Source organism: Mirounga angustirostris, unplaced genomic scaffold, assembly GCF_029215605.1.
Source record: "Mirounga angustirostris isolate CCGP_5_RB_7025 unplaced genomic scaffold, mMirAng1.0.hap1 SCAF_15, whole genome shotgun sequence".
Lineage (NCBI taxonomy): Eukaryota > Metazoa > Chordata > Mammalia > Carnivora > Phocidae > Mirounga > Mirounga angustirostris.
In genome coordinates, this window is record NW_026991723.1 from 60,772,459 (window position 1) to 60,796,838 (window position 24,380).

Sequence of the window (24,380 nt, forward strand, 5' to 3'; positions counted from 1 at the left end):
CACTTGGCCCATCCTCACCTCGGATTCTCTGTTCTTGTCCTGGGCACTCATCACCCAAAGGCCTGAAGCGACACCAGAACCGGGGGGAACACTTTGTGAGGAAAGCCTTGTCCAGTGCCAGTGCAGCTTCGACAGGAAGGTAGGGAGGCCGGGCTGCCCAGGATCTCCCCTTCCCAGATGCCTTCCCTCACCCCCCAGACATAGGCCAGGGACCACGCTGTTGCTTCACCAGACTGTCCTCAGAATGTACCACCTGTGCTCACAGCTCTGAGACCCCAAGGGACCCACTGAGAGGTTGGTTCTAAAGCTGGCTCTAGTCAGGTCTGTGCACTTTCCTGCTGAGTGATGTGGCTCACACGGGCCTCCCACCTTGAGAACCCATCTGGATGTTCTGTGGCTTTCCATGGTGACAACTGCTGGATCCCAGCCCTTCTCCCATACCCATCATTCTGGTAAAAAAAAGAGGGACATTGGAGATGGCTTCCCTTGCAGGAGGAATCCTAGACCTCTGCATCCTGGCCATGCACTCTGCCCACCATGCTCCCATTGGGGTCATTAGACTCATGGCTCAGTGAGTGTGGGCCCCACTGTCCCCCGACACTGATTTTATAGGAGGCGGGTAACAGAGCCAGTGACTGAACTGACTTCTGGATTCTCTGTGAGCCGTCATTTATATGGTCTAATTCCTGGTTCTGAGGAAGTGGTAATGAGGAAATTCCTGCTTTGCATACCTCTGAGAGGTCCTTTTGAACATGAACGCCATCTGCAACATAGAAATAAACCTAAGACCAACCAAATGAGAAAAGCAAAGCCTATTTATTCGGAGCGTGGTACAGCAAGGGGGTCAGCCATCATCACTTAGGTTTTAGCAGAGACTCAAAGTCAGGCAAGGGAGTGAAGAGGCTGTATGGTGGAGAAGGGGAGGGCTTTAGGTGTGCCTTTATGGAGGCTGTTGACATGGGGAAGCTGGAGGCAGACCAGCTAGCAGCAGGCATTCCATGTCATCACTTAGGGCTGCGTATTTGGCTTTCTCTGGTTGGTCCTAAGTTGGAAGCAGGGATAAAATTTAGGGAAGCTGTCAGTTAGTAATCAAGTCCTAGCCTTTTGGAGCTGGAGTTATTGTTACAGGAGTTATTGTTTAGCATTTTGAATTGCTGCAAGAGGTAACAATATGGCTTCCTGCAAGTCTGACCTGTATCAGGTTGGCTTCCTGAGTTGTTTACGGTAGTAGACGAGGGGTTGGTTTCCTGGGCAGGTTGCTGCAGGGTCTGGGTCAGAGTTCTGTATTTATGTAGAGTCCAGCTATTGTCCATTTGTATAGTCAGTCTCTCAGTGGTTACAAAATGTAGTCCATGTTGCTTAGGGTTGTCTGATGTTGCATGGGACATACTTACACTAAACATTATTCACTGCTTTGATGAAATTCAAGTTTAACTGGGCATAGTGTCCTTTTACTTGAAAAGCATCTCAACCTGTTTTTCTCTGGGTCCTCACCATAAGGAAGCAAGGATGCACAGTTTCTGGCCCTTCCCTCCCTCTCAGGGTCCTGGGGTGGGTTTTAGCGATAAGGACTTCACCCCCACAATAAGGTTGTCTCCATAGCAGATGGGGAGTAGGGAAGTGTCTTGAAGGATTCCGCCCCAGACACGGGAGTCACGGTGTCCCACAGGCGGGCCTGGAGGCTCCAGCCACAGAAGAGCTGTGCGCCTACCCCAGCCTCCAGAGCGCTGACTTACCTGTGTCTCACAGCATCACACGATACTCCAAGCCCAACCGAATGGACAGAAAGTACCAGGTGCTCGGGGAGAAGCCACCGCCTCCAGCTGAGTAAGTGGTACCTTATCCTTTAACTCTATTTTAACCCATTGTCTCAGTCAGTGGGTGGCTAAACCAGACACAGCTGGGGGGAAAATAAGGAGAGGTGGGTGAAGGGAATAGGTAAGGGTCAAGGTCAATGTGTCTCATCCCAGTTCACCTAAATTCATTGCAAGTCATTTTCACCAAAATTTCTCATTTTCCAAGCTAAGCTTTTTGGGGTAGTCAGGCAGCATACCCCTTTTAGGTTTGGGGTTTTTTTGTGGGTGTTGGTTTTTTTTTTTCAATTTTTAAATGCTTCACCTCCCCCATTCCGCTTTCCCTTTATTTTAATTTCATTGATTAAAACAAACTCTGTTCCACTTAATATGGCTACATTTCAAGCAAACAAGCAAGATTTCAACTTCAGAAAATTGGGGGCCCTCAGAGAAAGTAAAAGTCTACAATGGATGCACACACACACACATCCTTAATCAGGGAACTCACCATCACAGCACCCCTACTTATCAGTCTTTTTTGCCCCACTGGTCTTATCTCTGGGGTTTTGTGAACTTTGCAAAAAAAGTGTGGCTTTGGCTTCAGGTGGCCTAGAAGTTGGGTCTAAGTCAGCAGCTAGATGCTCCCTTGTCCCCCCCACGAAAAGACATTCCTTATCATTAAAACCTTGACTGTCTCTTTCATTTTGTATAGTTCTGTCATTTTATCACATGTGTATATTCACATAACCATCACCCTAATCAAGAAACAGAACTGTGCCATCACACCTACCGTTCAGTCACTCATGCTATCCTTTCATAGCCATACCTACCCGCCTCCCTCACCAGCCCTAACCCTGAGCAGCCACTAATCCATTTTCTATGCCTATCATTTTGTCACTTCAAGAATTTCATATAAATGGTCTTATACAGTGTATGACCTTTTCAGAATGGCTTTTTGCACTCAACATAATGCCCTTGAGATCCACCCCAGTTGTTGCACGTATCAATAGTTCATCCCTTTGTATTGCTAAATAGTTAGCCACCGTACGGATGCCCTATGGTATTTTTGTGGTGAAAAAAAAATCACAGGCTAAACAGAAAAAATAATGAATAGATCAAGCATTTATGAAATCTCTCAAAGGGGAGAGACTTTCCTGGCCTAGCTCAGTGGTGAATTGGTCAGAAAATGGAATCAGACTGATGATGTTTTGCCCCCCACAATGGGACTCTGGCTAAGTGACTTCTCCTCAAGCCTTCATCTTCTCTGTGCACTGTGGGTAGAAGAGGATCCTCTTCTTGGAGCTGTGGGGAGGAGCCAGCAAGTCACCCACAGGCCTCCCTTGAGTATACAGGATCGTCACCCCAAGAAACACTAGATGAAATCACAAGGAAAAAGATGGAAAATTTTGGCAAATAAATTTTTAAAACCCTCTGAGGTAAACTGCAATTAAAAGTTAGTAACAACCAGCAAAGACACAATAGTGGTAAATAAGGCCAACAAAGCAAAAATTGGCTCCTGTCCCTGCCCACCTTCCCCCAGCAAATTGTTAAGGAACTTTCCAGCACTTAGTAGGATAAGGGGAGAATTGGAAGAGACCACACGCAAGGAGGAAATAAAATTAGGAACAAACATTTGGAGAAAACACGAATTCTCACTAGAATGCAAACAAATGAAAGGGGAAGAAATCCATTGCATATTTTGCCTGAGATTAACCAATATGTAAATAGATTTTAGAGGAAGTTCCCAGTTTACCATGGGAGGGTGCAGATGGTCCCTCCCAGCACTGCCAGTGTGAGGTGTTAAGGGGAAAATTATTCTGATCCTTGTTAAAACAGTGAGGAAGACTTCATGCAGGACCATTGCAATAGGTGTAAAGACTGTTCCAGTAGGGGAGAGATGGGGCTCAACTCAGAATACATTCAGGACAAGAGAAGATTTATAGCTAATGTGCAGAGTGAGGGAGTCAGTGGATGGAAAATTCAAGGGTAGTGAGATTCTTGCTAAACCTACTTAGCAGGATTTTTGCTGCAGGCAGGCCATGGTGATCGGATAGTGAAGGTGATCCGACATGACGGTGGAAGGTTGTGTCTAAACTGAATTAACAGTATCTTGCTCACATAGGACCCAGCAGGCCAAAGACCGTGCCCAAGGGTAAGGCCCAGTCAAGAAGTAGGCTCAGAAGAGGCTCTCTAAAGTTTGGTCAAACAGAGAGTCATGGTCAGTCCCTCCTCTTATTCAAGGAAAGAAGAGACATTCTTCTTTCCTTTGACCAGTATAAGTTCATTTCTTGTTCAGTCAGCTTTTGTTCCTTGAAGACCAGCTGAACCATCTGTTGAGACTCAGTAGTAAGGTAGCTGGTCAAGCTCTCTAGATGTTGGGCCTGAAGCATCCTAAGTGGCCCACACAGGAGCAGCTCCAGGCATTACGGTGGCCCCTCGTCTAGCATCAGCTTGCTGGACTTCATTAGATTTTGGAGGGAAAGCCAGCTATAAGCAACAGAAAGTCCCAATAAGGATCCAGGCAGCCAGACTTAGTTCTCAGTAGCTTCAAGTCAGCAGGGTGGGAGAGAATTTGGAAACATTAACTGGAGGAGTTGTAGCCAGATATTGAAGGAAACTAGAAGAACTGAGAGTTTGGTAAGGACTGACAAACTGTGCAAGATGGCAAGATCCCAGTCCAGTTTACAGGTAGGTAATGAAATCTCAAAGACAGTGAATAGGACTAGAATCTTCTAACCCGCAAGAGTGCGCTGTAGTTTTCCATTGAGGCATAAAACTTCTATCACCCCTCTTTCTGATGCTTGCCTACAAAACAAGCCTGATCTCTTTAGATTTGACCTGATTCTTTATGTAGGTGCAGTAAGAATGGTAATTGATCGCATAGATCTCTTTAAGTTTGTGTTGCTGGAACTCCTCATAAAGAATTTCAGATTAGACTTTCAAAAGCCCCTTGAGACTAGGAAGCCAGGCCAGAGTTCACCTGCAGTCCCTCTAGATTTAGGTGAAACCCTCTCTTCTTGAGGCCCCCACAGTATCCTAGGCTCCTGGGCTTGCCAGAAAGGGGTCTTCCTTCCTCACCTGTAAGGCTGGGAACCCTGTAAGCCAGGTACAGGCTGCTTTTCCCAAGAGGGCTTTGTAAAAAGCATTGACTCCATGCAGTTGACCTTAGTTCCTTAAAATTGTCTGGTCGTATCTGATTCTGTATGTCCTTCTCCATATGATATTCCAGTCAGAACCTTGCTTATATAGCAGTACTTCCAGTTATGTCCCATTATAAGGAAGATGGATTCTTACTGAACTGTGAATAGTTGTATTGCCATGAAAACAGGTATACTCGATAAGAGTTTTCGAATTCTGAGGTGTATATGAGTGGCTAAAATGCTCAACCTATTTCCAACTAGCCCTTTTTCCTTTTCAGTCTCAGGCATTTGTTTTTAGGGTTCCCCGTTCCCCTGAGAGCCCCGAGAGGGATGGGAGGCCTAGAGTTCAAGGGATTGTGGGAGCTGAGGGTGGGAATGGGAAGAGAAATGTCTTGCAGGGTGGACGGAGGTGGGGCTTTGCAGGGAGGTGTGTCTAAGGGTACCAGGAAATTGACAAGGAGATGGAGGTGGTGAGAGGAGGAAGTCAAGGAGCAGAGGTGAGGGGAAGGCAGAGGGCTTAGATGGGCCAGTCTGGGGAGACGTGAAGTTTCCCAGAGAAGCCAGCGAGGTTCCACATTATGCTTAGTCAAATCATGCCAGTGGTATGAATCACACAGTAGACTGTTTAGGAAGGGATAGTGAAAACATACAAAGGAGTCTGTCTAATGCTGGCCAAAAAGAGTTTTTGTCATGGCCAACAGCAAAAGATCTTTCCAGAAAGCAGTTTGGGAAGGTAGTAAAGGGCATAAAATTATGCCTGTTGTGCACCGCCTTGGGTGTTTCTCACGAGGAAACCATCCTATCAAGAAGAGAGAACTCACACAAAGCTACACCATGCAATACTTTTTATCCTGGTTCAAAATGGGAAAACCTAACATTCCAAAAATAAGAGATTGCAAACCATGGTGCTTCCATACTCAGTGGTGTTACACAGCCATTTAAAAAGATATCTTAATGTGGGGGAACACTTAATAAGTGAACAGAATGTAAAATATACATGAACCTAATTCCAAACTGATTTTAAAAGCAGCAGAAGGAAATATCATAAAATGTTGGCCTTCATTTTTTTCCTTTGCTTTTCACTCTATTTCTAATTTTCTTTAATTATGATGAGTGAATTTTCAAATGAAACATCAAGTGACCGATATGCATATATTTTAGAAATTGGCCAACAACATGTGTGTACAGCAGTCGCTGAATCACTTAACAGAAATTGTGAAAAATTAGGTGTCCCACAACTATGTACAGTTCTGAGACACCTGTCCCTTATTTCACTCCTACTATAGAGAAGGTTGACCTAGCTGGACAGGAATATCCAGTGCATCTGTGCAGATTTGTTTAATAGAGCCCTGATGTGCACACAGTCAGCCTACTGGCCAGAGGTGCCAGAAGGAGGATGTTTGGTCCTACAGGAAGTCTTCTTGCTCATTTGATTAACATTTATAAGAAATTGTTCTTTCTTCTTTCAACCGATCCCGAGGCACTGACATGGGCAGATACTGCAGGGGACTGGTGGTTCCATGATAAGCAAAAATAGATACAACAGTCTGTGTCCAGGTGAACTTTACCATTTTTTTCTGGGAGAGATAGAGGTTAATCAGCCAGTCACACAAGTCAATCCCAAATCCCCCCTGTGGGGAGTGTTGTAGGGCTGAGAACCACTCTGAGAGCATGGGAATAGGATGGTCGAGAATTGCCACCAAGCTGGGATCTGAGGAAGAGCAGTAGCAAATGTGACCAACAGGAAAGTTAGCAGTGTTTTTGGGGGGAGGAATCAGTGTGTGCAAAGGTCCTGGGGCAGGAGCAAGTAGCTACAAGGAGTGATGAGGCCAAGAGAGAATAGACTCTTGGAAGGGGCCAAACACCCAGATTGTCACATAGGAGAGGCATTAAACTAGACAAATAGAAATATCGGATGAGAATACACCTGGGCATCACATGAACTGTCCAATTCTGGCTGGGTCACTGTGCACTCAGAATGTTCTGTCCATTTGGTCTTGTCCACACCATTTCGTGTGATTAGATAAGGCCCCTCAGAGATCTGTCTTTTGTGTATTGCAGGGATTTTAAAGGGATCATCCTGACCCTCCTCTGGGAGAGCAATGAGCATCTGTTGAATGTTGTAGAGGTAAGGGCCGCTAGCCACAGTCCTCCGCCTGTCCCTTGACCGGCTGCTGGCCCCACATCGGCCCTTGCCTCTGCCTCTTCTGTTCTGCTGATAATGGCCTTATGGGTAAAATTGAGGAAAGGGGATTCCAGCTCCCACGGCCATGGCTACCCAGCTTCTGTCACCTCATGGGGTGTTTTCCTAAAAATTAAACCTCATTCATTCATATATCCATTTATCCACACATTTCTTGGACACTGTGGGTCAGATACTGGGTGGGCCAAGAGCAACAAGCCCAGTCTCTGTCCCTGGGAGGCCAGCGTCCTGCAGACGGGTGACAGACATGGTGGCCTCATAGGGAGCTGGGTGAGGCTGCTGGAGCAGGCACCTGGGGGGCCTCCAATGGGAGCTACCCAGTGCCCAGTTCCAGCACACCCCACACAGGGCTGTCTGTGCATGTTCCTGTCAGCCTCCCACTGGGCTGCAAATCTTTCAGAACAGGGGCTCTAAATCTTCCATATTTGTGGCCCTTGGCCTAGTATCCGACTTGGCACTTCATAGAAAGCATCATAGAAAGTTCTCAACCCAGTCATTGAAATAAGATTCCATTTGGGTCTTGAAGGACCAATAGAGTTTTGCCATTCAGTCATGAATGCCTTGTGATGGGGATAATGAGAGTGGTGAAAAGGGCAGTTGGGTAGGAAGAATGTGGTTGGCAGAGGTGCCATCAGGAGAAAGGGCTAGGCAACGTGCAGAACAGGGTGGAGGTTGTAGGAGCATGGTGATGCTCCAGAGCCCCATGGTGATGGTCAGCCTCTCCTGCAGGAGTTCTACCGCAGAGAGAAGCGCTCCATCATCAGGCCTGACTGCACGTACGAAAACTTTGACCAGTGCGCCGAGAACATCTGCAAGAAGATCCTGGACTACCACATGCAGACAGACGAGTACCATAACTCCTGCCTCATAGGTAGGTGCGGGCGGCAGGCGGGCGGGCAGGTCAGGGGCGTGGCACGTGCCACCGACTGAGCAGAGCCTGGAGCTCAAAGCCCAGAGGACGCCTTCCTGACCTGGAGGTCACCAGGGGAGGCACAGGAGCCTCCCTGTGAAAAGCTGACATCTTAGCATGAGGTAAAAGCGTTGATCGGATTTAATTGGGAGAAACAACAATGCTGAAGAAGATCTCTTTTCTTGAGAAATCTGGTGATGTGCATCGCTAAGAATGTTTTGTTCATTGCCCAGATGATTTTGAGAGCTTTATTGAGACACTCACATGCCATACTATTCGCCCATGTAAAATGTACAATTCAGTGGATTTTAGCATACTCACAGACCTGGGCAATAATCACCACTGTCAGGTGTGGAACCCCTGTCCCTCTGTCACTGCCCCAGCCCTCAGCACCACTCAGCTACTTTCTCCCTCTCTAGATTTTCCTATTCCGGGCTTGCATATGAATGGAACCATGTACCATGTCGTCTTTTGTGACTGGCTTCTTTCATTTTGCATAATGTTTTCACGGCTCATCCACGCTGTATCAGGTGGCACCTATTTTATTCCTCTTTATGGCCGGTTCTCATTCCACTGTGTGCACGTACCACAGTTTGTCTATCCATTCATTTGGTGGTTTCCACCTTTGGCTGCTGTGAATAATGCTGCTACACACATTCACACACGAGTTTTGTTGTGGGTGTACATTTTCATTTCTCTTGGATGTATATAACTAGGAGTGGAATCGCTGGGTCATGTGGTAACTCTGTATTTGACCGTTTGAAGAAAACTTTCCATGGGTATTTGTTAAGTGCCTACTGTATGCCTGGCCTGTGCTGGGCTCTGATGACCCCGACAGAACAGCCTCCTGGAAAGTAGGGACACGAAAACAGGCAGGTAGGATACGTCATGCCATTCACATTTATTGTAATGACCTTAAAGAAGCTGTGAAAACACACCCAGCTCCCACCTTTGCCCATCTCTCCACATTCCTCCGCATCTTTGTTTATAGCCATGCGTGTTGTATGCAGTTGTAAGTCCTAATTATTCCTGCTTCTAAGGCAGGACACCTGAGGGCCCATCACCGTCCTGCCTGTTGGTTGAGGGGCAGCATGGGTAGAAGAGAGAGAGGATCAGGGGACACCCAGACCTAGGGTCAAGACCCAGCACTGCCATCTCCCCGCCTTATGACCTTGACCAAGTCACCTCATTTCTGTGAGCCTCAGTTTCCTTGTGTGTACACTGGAGATTAAGACAACACTCACCATATAAGGCTTTTCTGAGGATTAAGCCAGTCACAGAGACCTGCCACATCCAGGGAAAATCACCCACAGTGGGTCTCACTGCGACTGTGGGTCTTACAGTAGAGCAACTGGACATCAAACTGTTTCTCTAGCTCAGAATTTCCCCACAAGAACTCTGGGATCCCATCCTCTATGACCTTCCTCAAAAGAAATGTTCTGTGGTCAAATGGGTTTGGGAAATGCTGCAGATTATGTTCTTCTCTGTAAGAGTCACAGTTCCCATGACATGGAGACTTCCATTTCCTACAGCGTGGGAGTCCAGTATCCTGACCAACCTTCCCACTGAAAACATTTAAAAGTATCAGATATAATATTTTTGTGATAAAGTCTTTTAAATGTATTGATGAGCTAGCTGTAAAGTAAGAAACACACAAAGCCCCCAAATTGGGTGAAAATGGGAACTCCAAGAGAGAAACTGAACAGTAGTAACACATTGCCCGAAGGCCTTTGCTGACTCCCAGGTAAGCCTTTGTTTTCATGGCCTCCAGGGCCTTGGGAACAGGAGACAAAGCCCCAGACCACCCAAGGTAGAAAGTCTGGAAGGACACAGCCACAGAAAACTGGGACCCCGCAGGGCTCCAGCTGCAGAGTAGGACGAATGAGACAGAAACCAGGTCCCCCTTCCCGCTCCTGCACCACTACCACCACCAGCAACTAGAAGGAAATGGTCTTATTAAAAACCCTGCTAATAGGTAAAGCGGAAGGAAAACTCCAATAAGAATCCATAACTATTGGGACATCTGGGTGGCTCAGTTGGTTAAACAGCTGCCTCTGGCTCAGGTCGTGATCCCAGGGTCCTGGGATTGAGTCCCGGGTCAGACTCCCTGCTTAGCAGGGAGTCTGCTTCTCCCTCTCCCTCTGTTCCTCCCCCTGCTTGTGCACTCTCTCTCTCTGACAAATAAATACATAAAACTTATCTTAAAAAAATAAGAGTCCATAACTATAAAATAGGCTTTGTGCTTGAATTTGACTTTGTTTTTGTGGATCATCCAAAAGACTTCCAGCTGATAATTTAGCCTCAAATGATCTTGAGTTAATGGTGCCCAGATGCTTATCGATAGAGACACTACAAATCCTCTCTACAAAAAACCCGCCTTCAGTTCAGACCTCTAAGGATTCTCACAAATCAAATGCCCAGAATAAAAGCTCACAGTAAAAAACGGACAAACAACACACACACACACACACACAAACACAAGGGAAATGGGCCCCTTAAGCGTGAGGCAGCAGAATGAGATCAGTAAAGACTTTGGATATTGAACATATCAGACACAGAATATAAAATCATGTATTTATTAGAATTAATTAGAAAAGGATACTGGAAACATGAGTAAGGAGTGAGAGGTTATTAAAATGACCAAGTAGATAGGAAAGAGAACCACATAGAACTTCTAAATTGGAAAAATAAATAGTTGAAGATTTAAAATTATGAATGGCTTTACTATCAAGAAAATATCCAAAATACAAAGCAGAAAAACAAAGCGATGACAATCTGGGAGAGAGGTAAAGGGATATGGATGAGAAGGTAAGTCTAACATAGAGCTACTTAGGGGTCCGGAGGGACAGAAGGGGATTAGAGTCAAGGCAGTCTTTGAAGGGATAACGGATGAGACAGACTCAGACTCACTGCACTTTTCATGAGCTGGGAAGTCCTGCAGAGTGTTGAAGAGAAGTCTTTTGAATTTGCTTAATCCAGTATTTTCTATACTGCTGTGACTGCCTGTCCCCTTCTGATGAGATAGCTATTGCCACGTTGTAGACCAGGTCTTTCTCTTTGGGACACTACTTTGGGACTTTTTGGGAGCAATCACTTCAGCACCTTGGCTTTGTTCTGTCCCCTCCCCTGGTTCCCCCACCTCCAATTCCTATAGAATTACGGGCCCAGATGAGGAGATTTGAGGAGCTGCTGCCCCAGGTGTGCTGGCTGGTGATGGAGAACTTCAAAGACAACCACTGGAAAAGATTCTGCGCCTCTGCCGAAGAGATCCGGGGACAGTTCTGGAATTACCAGGAGAAGCTGGGGAAAAGGAAGGTGGGGGCCCCAAGACCAGCCCTTCCTCTCCAGGACCAAGGGCCCTGGGAGCTCAGAAATGGAGGCAGGGCATAGGCAGAACTGGCCAGGCTGGGACTGTTGGATAGGGTCTGAGGGGCATGGGGCACTGGAGAAATACCTTCTTCATAGAAGGTGTTCAATAAACTTCTTTTTGGATTTACTTGGTGGGTTTGCTGTTTCTGTGGGAGTGTGGTCATTGACATCAACAATGATGGTCTACCTGGTCCTTGGAGGCATGGGACATGGATGCCATCGATTTTATTGGACTAAGGCCCTGGTTGTGCTGAGGCAGCTGCTTGGCTCTCCCATTCCCTAGCTCTCAGCGTCAGCTCCAGCCATGCCCCTATCTTGTCTTCTCTGCCTCTCCTCTGCCCATCCATGGCCCTTCACACACCTGGGTCAGAGCACACATCATTCTGGCCATGGCCTTTATTAGCAGAGGACGTGGGCCAATTGCATTTTGGTCCTGACCTAGAGACCAGGTCAAAACCCCCACTGATTTCTGGATTGTTTGATTGAAGGATGAAAATGCCCAGAAGCTCCATCCAAATCTCGGACATCCCTCACATTTCCAAGAAATGGAGTCTCTGTGTCAAGTGGAAGAGAAAAGGCAGGGCGATTTAGACACTATGATTGTGGCAACCAAAGAGAAGCTCGAGGTCAGTGGTGCCATGGACTCCCAGGTCTGGGTGCTGAGGGCTGCAGTGCCCCCAGAGAGACCTCTCCTTTCCCCCCAACCCCCAACTGACAGTCCAGCAACAGTGCTGAGCATGGCCCCTACCTGGCACCCTGGCCAAAGGGGGGCATGAAAGTCGGCAGGTGTTATAGGGTTGGTTCATCATTATTGGCTGGTTTAATGTGCATCTTTTGATTTCTAAATGAATTAACTCTAGAATTACTAATGAGAACTTCTTTTTTCGAGATCCATGTCTGTTTATTTCTCTTTAGTGAATTGTTTGTGGGCATCCCTTTGCCACTTCTGAATCATTTCCTATCTTCAAGCCCAGTCAGCTCTTGGGAGAGGCCTCTTGGCTGAGGACCAGATGCCACTTACTTTGGACATACATAGCCGACACATGACTTTGGTCTCATCTCACCTGCTAGCTCCCCAAGTCCTCCCTCAGCCTGCCTTTGGAGGCAGACTCCTCTCCCTGCAACACCAGGCTGCCCATGTTTCCCCCAGGAATTCACCAGGAAGTACGGCCGGTTTTTCATAGCCAGCTTGGCCACCTTCACTGAGAAGTTCCTGCTGCAGTTGGATGAAGTGGTCACCATCGACGATGTCCAGGTTGCAAGTAAGTCATACCACCAGCCTTCTGCCTGGGCCCCAGGGGGTCGGTGAGGTGGAGGGTGATGGGCCAGGGGCATCTGCTTTTCCCCCAGTTCCACCAGAATGAAAACAGATTCTCCACTGACAGGACTGATGGATTTTTGTTTTCATTAAAAATAAGGTGTTTTTTTTTTTTAATTAAAAAAGCAAATCCCCAAATGGGTCAAAAATTATATGTAAAAAAATAAAACCCTAATAGTAAATATTTTAATAATCTTGGTAAAGGTAGCTTTCCTAAGTATGAGATGAAAGCCAGAAGCCATTAAGGAAATGGCTGACACTCCTCTGTGGCCAAAATAAAAACAAAGAAAAATGTCGAAAAATTGAAAGACAAACCACAAACTGGACAGATATTCCTAACAAGCTACTATATAAAGATGTGAATCATATATTAAATGTTATCAATTTATCACTAACTTAGTGAGTAATTAAAATATTTTTATTTTAAAAAGCTTTTATTACAAGGACACTACATTTTTTATAGTAAGATTAAAAACTCAATATCCGTTACAAAGGAAGTAAAGAACACAGTCTTTCCACCCAGAATAGAGTGCCCTTACTATTTGCTGTTCATCCTTCCAGTCCTTTCCTTTTGGGCACAGGCCTAAGTATGTGTGTGTGTATGTGTGGGGGGATGTTATAGGGTGTGTACTCTTTTGTAACTTAATTCACCCTCAGGTGAATGTTGGCCAAGATGGTCAGTCATCTTCTTCAGCATTTTCTCTTGCTGTATGTCATACTTTATTAATTAGTCTCCTGCTGTTGAACGTTGGGCCATTTCCAGTTTTTCACTCCTGTGCTTGTGCTGAAGGGAGCATCTGCATCCTTATATCTCTATTCTGGGGCGATAAGTTCCTAGAAGTGGACTTTTTGGGTCAACATGTATATGAATGTTGAGGCACTGGTTATTTTCCCATACTGGAGGTCTCTCTCGCCAGTGCAAGCCTTGTTTGGGAAGCGGGGCTAGAGATTAGGGAGAATGGGCAGAGCAGCCAGCAGGGAAGGTACTCTTGGTACCTTGGAAGGAAATGTGGAGCTGGGGAGACCCGCTGTATCAGCCCCAGGGAGGCCTTTCCTGCCGGAGCTAAGTGGCCTGGCCCTGCCCTCCCTGGCAGATCAGGGCTGCCCTTCCCTTCTGGCTTTCACTCCACAGGAAAGCACATCAAAGGACAGGTCAGCGAGCCAGACATCAGAGGGACTTTGAATGTGTTTGCCTTAGGGGTAGTTCTTCATTTAGAACCCATTTGAGCTAGTATAAACCAAAGGTTATCTGGAGGCTCATGGAAGCTGTGTGAAGGTCAGAGCATCATGCCCTGGGCTTTGGAGCTGGGAAGAACACCTAAACCATACCTCCCATCACTCAGCCAGGCCCCCTGCCCACCGCCACTAGCCGCCCCCCCTCCACCCCAGGCCTACAGATCTGGTGCTTTCAGCTTCTCTGTGGGACTGGGTTCCATGTCGCTCTGGAGACTCCCAAGTGGGGAGGAGGGGAGCAAGCCCTCATCCCTCCAAACGTAAGGTCAGGGGGAAATCCCCTCCATCTTAGACTGTGCGTGAGGCCGTGGTCATAACCTGTCTTTTGCCTGTCAGGGATGGAGTCCCCCAAACAGAAAACATCAATCCTCATACGGAGGAAACTCGCTAGGCTTTCCCTGAAGGAAGAAAGTGAGAAGCCCCTGATTGAACGGGGGAGCAGGTAAGAGCCAAGAACATTGAGGAGTGCCATCCATAGCCATGTTTGCTGGAGCACTGGGCAGTGGAATGGTTAGGGGCACCTGGAAGCCTTGGAAAGGCATTATGCTTTTTTTTTTTTTTTAAGATTTTATTTATTTATTTATTTGACAGAAAGACAGTGAGAGAGGGAACAAAAGCAGGGGGAGTGGGAGAGGGAGAAGCAGGCCTCCCACAGGGCAGGGAGCCTGATGCGGGGCTTGATCCCAGGACCCTGGGATCATGACCTGAGCCGAAGGCAGACACTTAATGACTGAGCCACCCAGGTGTCCCGGAAAGGCATTATGTTCTAAGCCTCAGTTTCCTCACCTGTGAAATGGGCATGGCAGCCCACCTTCCATGGTATTATAAAGAGAAAGTTTAACGAGATCTTCCTTAGAGTGCCCCTGGCACATAATAAGAGCTCAGCAGCTATTAGTTCCCTTGCTAAGGACCCACAAGGGGGGGCCTGCATAGAAAGGGAGGCCCATCCCAGTATGGGGCACATTCTCAAGTTGCCAGTGGCGCCGTGAACCACTGCATGTGAGCTGTCAAAGTGCTTGTTCCGTGGACTCCAAGAATGTGGCTCTGGAAGAAGTAAGGCAGTGATTTGCCCAGCCCAGTAGGTAAAATGGGCTGGGAATGGGCGCCTGCCTCCTGGCCAGCCCCCTGCTGAGGAAACAAGCCTGGCAAAGGGAGACAACCAGAGTGTGGCATTCCTCCCCCCCATGCAGAACCCAAGACCGTCTATGCGCATGGATTTAAACAGCGTGAAAGTACAAAAAAGAACTTAAAGAAGCTGAATGTTAAATGCTCAGTAGGGTTTTCCTTTTAATGAAGATATTTCAGACATGATCTTTTTAAAAAAAAAAAAAAAAAAGATCTGTTAAACTCTTCCACCAGGATTGGAAGGTGCGCTGTGAACTATGATGATGACAAGCCTGTCCACCTTTGACATGCATGTTTATTTGTAGGAAGTGGCCAGGAATCAAACCCACCGAAGTCACCATCCAAAATAAGATTCTCCTCCGGAAAACATCATCCATCACCACCAACAAAACGACCCTGGGCCACCTGGCAGCCGTGGAAGCCCGAGATGCCGTCTACCTGGTGAGTGGAGAGACCAGGTGGGGCTGGGCAGACCCCAGTGAGCGCAGGGCAGCTGTTTGGCTGCCTTGGGAAGAAGGGAGCTTCCCCTCACAGGGAACCGCGGGGTTTGGCCCATGAAGCAGATGACCCACGCCAGGGTGCCCCTGAGGATGGTGTCAACACTCAAGACAGTTAATATTCTCAGGCCCAAGGACGAGATCTGCGGGTCATGTCCAGTCCCAGTGAGAGCGTGGGTCTGATGGCATGAACCCCAGTGCTGAGGGACACCCCACCCAGACTGGGGATGAAGGAGGACCTTCCAGAGGAATGGTTGAGTTAGAGTGAGGTGCCAGACTAGTCAGAGGCACAGAGGCCCCGGTAGCAGTAGGTGGCAGTGGGTGGACATGGACAAGACAGGCTGATCCCCATACTGGGAGAGCCCAGGCCCTTCCCTGGCCACCATGCCAAGCTCCAGGGAGAGGGGACCACTCTGCTGAGTTCAGTAAGTGCTCAAGGCCTGGAGGGATCAGCCTTCCAAGGAAGCTGAGAGCCCTTAGCTCCAAGGAGGCCACCACACTGGATGGCAGTTAGGAACGAGTGCAGAGTCCGGAGTCAGGGAGACGGGTCCTAGTCCCTGCTCAGCTTCTTTCTAGCTGGGTGACCCTAGGCAAGGTTTTGAGCCTCAGTTTCCCTATCTATAAAATGAGGGAAACAACTGGACCTGCCTGTTGGGTATTTGGGCAGATTACATGCGGGATGATTTGTGGAGCTCTTGCCAGTGCCTGGAGTAAGTTAAAAGCTACCTGCCAGTGGGTTACAGCATTCTGTTCAGGCCCAGAGTCCAGAAGTCCCTCCTCATCTGGCCTCCCCCTGCTGCTCTGCTCCCAGAAATATCTAGCACTATTTGAAGAGGAGTTGAAGAAGATCCAGGATGACAACGTGGTGCAGGTGAAGGAGGCTCAGAGCTGGAAGGACAGCTGGAAGCGCTCCGTGCATACCATCCAGGGCCTCTACTTTTAACACCCTCACCCCACCCCACATAAAGGCTCATTTTTAATGGACACCCTTCTCTCTCCATCTGTCCATCTGTTCACCCATCCATCCCCGCTCTATACCCAGCACTGTAGCCTCATCAGTGACCAAGACATGATGTGGTCTCTGCCCATGTGGAGATCACTTCCAATGAGGAGCACGGAGGTGAAAAGGGGAGTTCCATGTGGTTAGCAGCGATGGTGGGTCACAGGAGTGGGCCACTTAAAATAAAGACCAGTACTTCAGAGGACATGATTCCAATAGGCACGCTTGGTCCTTCCTCTTGGAAAACGAAATGATTAAAATGTATGGGCATGAATACATTTTACATTTAACAGTGTAAAATAATTGCAACCATGCAACCAACAGAGAATTAGTCCAGTCTTGATTGGACTTTACCTGATTGCAATTTACCTGACCAAATTAGAGCATTTTGAGGAATATCTTCCAGGCCTCCTTAATTTTCCTGTGGGCTTCTTTAATCTTGTGAGACTCAGATCCTTCTCTCTGGGAAGCCTCCATTGTGCCATCTTCCTTGTTGAGTTTATCTTCCTGGATTAGGTGGCCTAACCATGCCAAGTCTCATTGGCCAGTAGCTTTCTGTGGCACTTGGACAGCCTGTGTACCTTCCTTCCTTGACTTCATCAACTCCTGTTTCTTTTACCTGGTTTGCATTTTGATTTTGCATCAGTTTGGGTTTTCCCATGCTTTAACCTCTTTTAATGACTTGATGAGGTAGGATTTTGTCCCTGTTTTACAGGTGTGGAAGCTCAAGTCCAAAAGGCTTAGACAACCTGGACAAGGACTTGGGGACAAGTCATTTGTTTTGGAGGTGATCCCAAGAAGCACGAGTGAGGTCCTGGGGAAGGGGAGCCTGGAGGGATCCTTGGCCTTGCTCCCAGCTCCTTCCACCCCCCACACCAGGCACATCCTGTCCTCCTCGCCTGTCCTCCACCCTGCATCGCCTGTCCCCTGGTCTGCTGCTGACCTGTCTCCCGACCTGTTCTTCTGTAGCCACTGTCCACACTAGGGGCTGTGGGCTCATTATGGTTCCAGGTTCCCACAGAGGTGGACTGCAAAACCCCAGTCCTGTCCCCTCAAAGCTACCCTTGGGACCTTAGGTATTCCCCTATTGAGCAGGTCGTTAGGAAAATGGATGCCCCTGCCCCATGACAGAGCTGCCTCCAACCTCTTTCTAACTCTCCCTCTTGTAAGTTCCCCTGTGTCTGCTCTTTCTTGACCACACCTCCATGGTCCCCACCTGAGAAGTCAATGTGAGTGAGTGTGTCTGTGCACATGTGAGGATGTGGAGAAGAAAATGACCCTATATGGAAAGGGGATAGACAGGGGTCCCCCTAGGATCTTAGAGGCTCTTAACATCAAGGAAACCCCTTCGGGAGGTGTTGAGCCCTGGCCTAAAGCTCTTCCTTTTCCTTTAGACTCTGCCCACCTCCTGAGCCCCAGACCAGTCCCTGACTCACCCTAGGCCTCAGTTTCCTAATTGTGCAATGAGAGGCCGGATACAGAGGCACATACGTGGATGCTCAGTGAGGTCAGGCTCCATCAAAGCAGGTTGGGGTGTGAAGGTGGAGTAGCATGGGTACAGAAAGGAGCCCAGTACACGGCAGCCAGGCTTTGTGTCCATAGCCAGGCGCACACAAGGGCCCTGGGGAAGACCTGAGAAGAGTGCTTACGCGCGAGCCTTCAAATTGATGTGTACCCCTGGGCATTGCAACAGCGGATCCACACGTGAGGTTGGTCTCCTTCAGCCAGCTCTGTGCACCCCACAGCTGCTGGGGCCTGGGTCATGTGTTCTCCACTGGACGCAGGGAGGGGTGTCAGCCTCACTTAACCAGGACGGAGGGTGGGGAAGGGGCAGTTCCCCAAAGAAATACTGATGTACTGTTCCCAACAGAAGAGGACATGGGGGTCAGCCAGGCAAAAGCACCCCAAGTCTCAGAATCACGCAAGCTGCCTCCGACCTGTCTCTGCCACGACAAGGGGCTGTCCCCAGAGAAGGGACCTGGCTTGTCCAAGATCACACAGTGATTCAGTGGCAAAGCTCATATTTTGGTTAGGTTTGGATTTGCCTATATATAGTAGAAACCCCAAAATAATGTGGCATAAACAAGAAAGAGATTTATGTCCTTCTCATATAAAAGAACTCTTTTTCTGTTGTGGGACAACTCCAGTGACCCCCCACCCCTGGCAAATGGACAATGGACAATGGCACTGACTTATTTGTAACTTACTGACAATAACCAGAGAACATGGCTTATGTTCAGGGAGATGGGCTGTCCTCGCCAACCTGCCCTTTTCTGTATTCATAAAACTTGCCCACATTCCCTGTGGTGGAGGACATTTGCTAACAAAACAAAAACCAAAACAAGTCTCCCAAGCCCCCCAAAAACTCTAGAGGCAGGCAGTCCTTACTGATCCTGGACTGCTCATCATGGAGGACCCCAGCTCATCTGTCCTTCTCCAGCATCTTAGCATGTGGTTTTCATCATCAAGTCTGTCCCTGGTCCAGGGTGGCTGCTGGAGCTCCAGCCTGGACCAGCCACCCCATCTGCACTTGAGACAGCAGGCAAGAGGAAGGAGCAGGGCAAAAGAAGCCCTCCCAGCTGTGTCTGTGCTACCTGGCCAGCCTCCTCCAAGTCCCACACCACACTCTGATCATATGTCATTGGCCTGGACTTCGTCTGGTCACTCTTAGCTGCCACAGAGGTTACGCACTTTAGTCTTTTCATTTGTTGAATTGCTGCCTAAATTAAAACTGTCTGTTTTTAAGCAAAGGAAGAATGAAAACTGTGGAAACTACCAGTGCTCTTTGCTACCCAGAACTCCAAGATGAAGAGGAGGAGAGGGGGTTATTTTCAAGTGCGTAGGGCATCCGCAGCCTCTCCTTCCTTGATGTTCACTTGTTCACAGAGAGAACAGAGTCTTGGTTCTAAACCAGTGTGTGAGAGGGACCTCTGCTTTGGGCTTCCAGCAGAATGATGGGAACCACTGTGTTGGCGTTCATCTGCTTGTCCCTTACAAGTAGATCTGAAAAAAACCTTTTCTATTTCATAAATGGGGTGGGTAGAGGTGGGGTGGTAAAGACTTTTAAGCAAGAAACATGTACCTAAAAAGCTGAGTCAAAATATATCTCTGTAAATCAAAGAATAGAATCTGTTGACCCCACCATGTTTGACCCTCATGGTGAATATACTAGTAAAAATAATACACACAGAATAAAACTAATAGTGGTTTAAAACTCCTCATGGTGAAGATTATCACTGACTAAAAATTAATGGAAGAAAAAATATATTTGAAAAACATTTTGATATGCGTAATTTCACCCCAGAAAAATGACTTGGTAAAAATAATAATCCCTAAAATTTATAATAGCAGAATCTATAGTCAGTAAATTATGATCTGGGCCAAAAACCAATATACATAAAAAAAAATAATGGATCCTGATATAAATAGTTGCAGTGAAGTAATGATAAAAGTAGATAAAGCTACAATTGACTTTCTGTACTATATGTTTTTTCTCAAATGTTGTCTCACTTTTTAATATTTAATAGACCTCATATTTTAGAGCAGTTTTAGGTTTATTGAAAAATTGAGCAAGTAGCACCAAATACTGTATATCTCACCCCCTTCTCCCACAGTTTACTCTATTTTTAACATCTTTGTTAAAGACTATGTGATAGTGTGGTTCATTTGTTAAAGTTTATGGACCGATACTGGTACATTATTAACAACTAAAGTCCATAGTTTACAGTAGGTCTCACTTTTTCTGTTATACAATTTATGAGTATTGACAAATGCAGAGTGCCATGTATCCACCATTATAGTATCATGCAGAATAGTTGTACAAGGCTCAGATCCCATGTTCCACCTCTTCTTTTCCTCTCTTCCTCCCCCAAACACTGACAACTACTGATCTTTTTGCCCTCTCTATAGTTTTGCCCTTTCCAAAATGTCAAAGAGTTGGAATCAAAAATATGTAGCCTTTTCAGACTGGCTTCTTTCATTTAGCAATATGTATTTAGAGTTCCTCCATATCTTTTTGCGGCTGGATAGCACATTTCTTTATATTGCTGAATAATACCATCATCTGGATGTACCACAGTTTATCCATTTACCTATTGAAGGACCTCTCAGTTGCTTCCAGTTTGGGGCAGTTATTAGTAATTGTTAAATATTTGTGTGCAGGTTTTTGTGTAGACATGTTTTCAGCTCTTGCTGGGTAAGTATCTAGGAGCGTGATTGCTGGATCATATGGTAGGACTATGTTTAGTTTTTTAAGAAACTGCCAAATTGTCTTCCCAAGTGGTTGCACTATTTTGCATTCCCTCCAGGAATGTTGTTCCACACCATTGTCAGCATTTGATATGATCGGGGTGTTTTGCATTTAGCCCTTCTAATGGGTGGTAGTATCTCATTGTGGCTTTTATTTGCAGCTCCCTAATGATATATGATGTTGAACATCTTTCCATATGCTTATTGCCATCTGCTTAAATTCTTTGATGAGATATCTGTTCAGATCTATTGCCCATACTTTTTTTTATTGCCCATTTTTTTTAATGGTTTGTTTGAGGTATTTTTTCTTGAGTTAATGAGTTTGTTTGTTTCTGAGATTTTGTTTACAAGTTGAGATATTGTTGAGTTTTAGAAGTTCCTTGTGTATTTTGGACATGCTTATTTGCCATCTTTATATCTTCTTTGCTGAGGTGTCTGTTCAGATCTTTTGCCCATTTTTAAATTAGATAATTGTTTGTTTTCTTCCTGTTGAGTTTGAAAAGTTCTTTATGCATTTTGGATATCAGTCCTTTATCAGATAATGTGTCTTATAAATATTTTCTCCTGGTCTGTGGCCTGTCTTTTCATTCTCTTAGCAGTGTCTTTTGCAGAGTAGAAGTTTTAATTTCAATGAAGGTCAGCTTATCAATGTTTTGTTTCATGGATCAAACTTTTGGTATTTTATCTAAAAAGTTATTGACAAATCCAAGGTCACCTGGATTTTCTCCTATGTTATCTTCTAGGAGTTTTATAGTTTTACAATCTACATCAGAACATTCTGAGTTAATTTTTGTGACAGTTCTTTATCAAGGTTCATTTTTTTTTGCATGTGGATGTCCAGTTGTTCCAAAACCATTTGTTGTAAAAACTATCATTTCTCCTTTGAATTGCTTTTCATCCCTTGTTAAAGACCAGTTGACTATATTTGTGTGGGTCTATTTCTGGGTTCTTTTTTGTTTTTAAGGATTTTATTTATTTATTTGACAGAGACACAGCGAGAGAGGGAACACAAGCAGGGGGAGTGGGAGAGGGAGAAGCAGGCTCCCCGTGGAGCAGGGAGCCCGATGCGGGGCTCAATCCCAGGACCCTGGGATCATGACCTGAGCTGAAGGCAGACGCTTAACGACTGAGCCACCCAGGCGCCCCTATTTCTGGGTTCTTTATTCTGTTCCACTAATCTATTTTTTCATCCATACCACACTATTTTTTTTAAAGATTTATTTATTTAATTTAGAGAGAGAGAGTGCATGTGTGAGCAGTGGGGAGGGGAGGAGGGAGAGGGAGAGGGGAAGCAGACTCCCCACTGAGCAGGGAGCCAGATGCAGATGCTTAATCTCAACACCCTGAGATATTGACCTGAGCCGAACTTAGTTGGACACTTAACCAACTGAACCACCCAGACACCCCTTTACCACACTATCTTGATTATTGTACCTTTATTTTATAATAAGTCTTGAAGTCTGGTAATGCCAGTCCTCCAATTTTGTTCTTTTCTTTCAGTACTGTGTTAGCTGTCCTATTTTTTTTTTTAACCTTTCCATGTAAATTGTAGAATCAATTTGTCAATGTCCATAAAATGACTTGCTGGGATTTTGATTGGGATTACATTGTCTCTATAGATCAAGTTGGGAAAAACTGACATCTTGACAATATTGGGTCTTCCTATCCATGAACATGGACTATCTCTCCACTTAGCAATTCTTTGGTCCCTTTCGTTAGAGTTATAGTTTTCCTGTAAAGATCTTATACATATCTCTAAGCATGGCAATGCTTTGTTGTAGTCATCAAGAAGATGCAAAATATGGTTGTATTTATTTAGATAATCATCCAAATGAAAAGGCAAATATTTTACATTCTTATTGAGAACTCTCCAGACCCCCAAGAATAAGTCCAAGGACACAAGTTTACACAACATTGGCCTAGACTCCACTTCTATCTTGTCAGCACCACAGTCCTAAATAGGTTGCTGATGACGTTGCAAACATTGCACATAAGTTATAAAATCAGCTTTCCAGCAACAGGGTTTATGCAACATGTCATAATCCCTAGCCACAAGTCTTGGAATTTCAAACAAAGACCACTTGACCTTCCCAGACAAATTACAAGATCACAATTGAGACTTGGAATCATCCAGAGCAATGTTTTTCTCAACTTTAGCAGTATAGACTCCAAATACCCCAAGGAAAAATTCTGACCAAACAGTTACAAATTCTGCTATTGAGAACATCTGGTCATTATCTGAGTTATAAATACCTTCTAAATGGGTCTTGTTTATTTGCAAGGAAATGACCAACTGGAATTTAGGACTCTGTTCTGGGTACCACTTTCAAGAAATTGGATTAAGTAAAGCTTGCTTAGAGGAGATAAGTGTGACATTTAACCAAGAGAAGACATTAGGAAGGTTGTGACAGCCTTCTCCAAATATCAAACAAGCTCCCCTCTGTAGGGAGGATTCCATTCTTTCTCTTTGGCCAATAGGTAACACTAAAGCTCATGAGTGGACACTCTAGAGAGAGAGTTTTTAGATTAAAATGGCACTTTGACCTCCAGAGCCGCCTGCCCAATAAAGACAGGGCTCATACAAAAGGGGAAGTTCCCCACTGATACAGAAGTGGTCCATGCAGAGGAACAATGTTTTGAAATAGTTCATTAGGGCAGTCTGTCTAGTTGACAGTCATGTTGATGTCAACAAGCATCTGGAGAAGTATCAGGTTACACTCCTCCAGCCTGTTCTCCACTTTGCCATCCAGGATCCACCAGGCTTGGAGGGAACAGAGTGCCTTCCCAGGAAGGAAAAGGGTGTAGAGAAGAAAATCGGAAGAAATGACTGGAACCATTTGGAGACATGAAAAGAAAAATTACATGGATATAGAATGGCAAAGTAAAGATCAAGTCTCTTTCTGAACAATTGTCACCCCATAAATTGATACCTGGATTTGGTACAAGCTATTTGTTAACCTCTATTATACAGGTCTATGGCTTTCCTTAGAGATTTTGTTAATGGAAAAAAAGTTTACTTGTCCTTATACTTTTTATGCATTTTCCTTTGCTTACTTCTTCAGTCCCTTATTTCATTCATCAGGTACACATAGAGGCAGCATAGCATTGTAGAAAGAGGATGGACTTAAATCCTTCCCTATTTATTCATACACTGAATAAATATTCATTGTAAACCTGTATGTGCCAAGCACTAGAACACTGCAATCACCATGATTAGGGAATATATCTATCTATCTATCTATCATCAACCTTCAAACCCCTTTTTGGGAACATGTACTGCACAAAAGGAGGTTGAAATGTTATGTCAGTACTGACAAACTGTGTTGCTCTCAGATTAAGAACCACTTACCTAGAGAAAAATCTCCTTTAGTGGCTTACTCTGGCCAACAGCTTGCTAGCTCCTTTCTTAGCCAATAGCTAGCCTCCAGGTGTTATAATTTTCTAGTTGCAAATATAAAACACCCTGTTTTAAGGAAGTTGCTGCTGAGAGCAGGGGCTCCAGTTTTAAATGGAAAAGATTAAGTGCAAAAGGATGAAGAGAGAA

General features: G+C 45.8%; 1 protein-coding gene across 4 annotated transcripts in view; it reads left to right on the forward strand.

Annotated features, from left to right (window-relative positions):
- The window catches only part of CCDC180 (coiled-coil domain containing 180), a 72,737-nt gene extending 49,898 nt beyond the window's left edge, over positions 1 to 22,839 (forward strand). For 3 of the 4 annotated variants that reach the window (XM_064580035.1, XM_064580036.1, XM_064580037.1), the window contains 10 exons: positions 61 to 139; positions 1,603 to 1,827; positions 6,995 to 7,061; positions 7,866 to 8,007; positions 11,201 to 11,361; positions 11,904 to 12,041; positions 12,566 to 12,677; positions 14,303 to 14,408; positions 15,397 to 15,532; positions 17,304 to 22,839. In XM_064580035.1, coding sequence (XP_064436105.1) covers positions 61 to 139; positions 1,603 to 1,827; positions 6,995 to 7,061; positions 7,866 to 8,007; positions 11,201 to 11,361; positions 11,904 to 12,041; positions 12,566 to 12,677; positions 14,303 to 14,408; positions 15,397 to 15,532; positions 17,304 to 17,573 — 1,436 coding nt within the window. In that variant the 3' untranslated portion in view covers positions 17,574 to 22,839. Of the gene's footprint in view, positions 1 to 60; positions 140 to 1,602; positions 1,828 to 6,994; positions 7,062 to 7,865; positions 8,008 to 11,200; positions 11,362 to 11,903; positions 12,042 to 12,565; positions 12,678 to 14,302; positions 14,409 to 15,396; positions 15,533 to 16,399 lie in introns of all 4 variants that reach the window. The other variant, XM_064580034.1, reaches the window with a different exon arrangement.
- Positions 22,840 to 24,380: the final 1,541 nt, after the last annotated feature.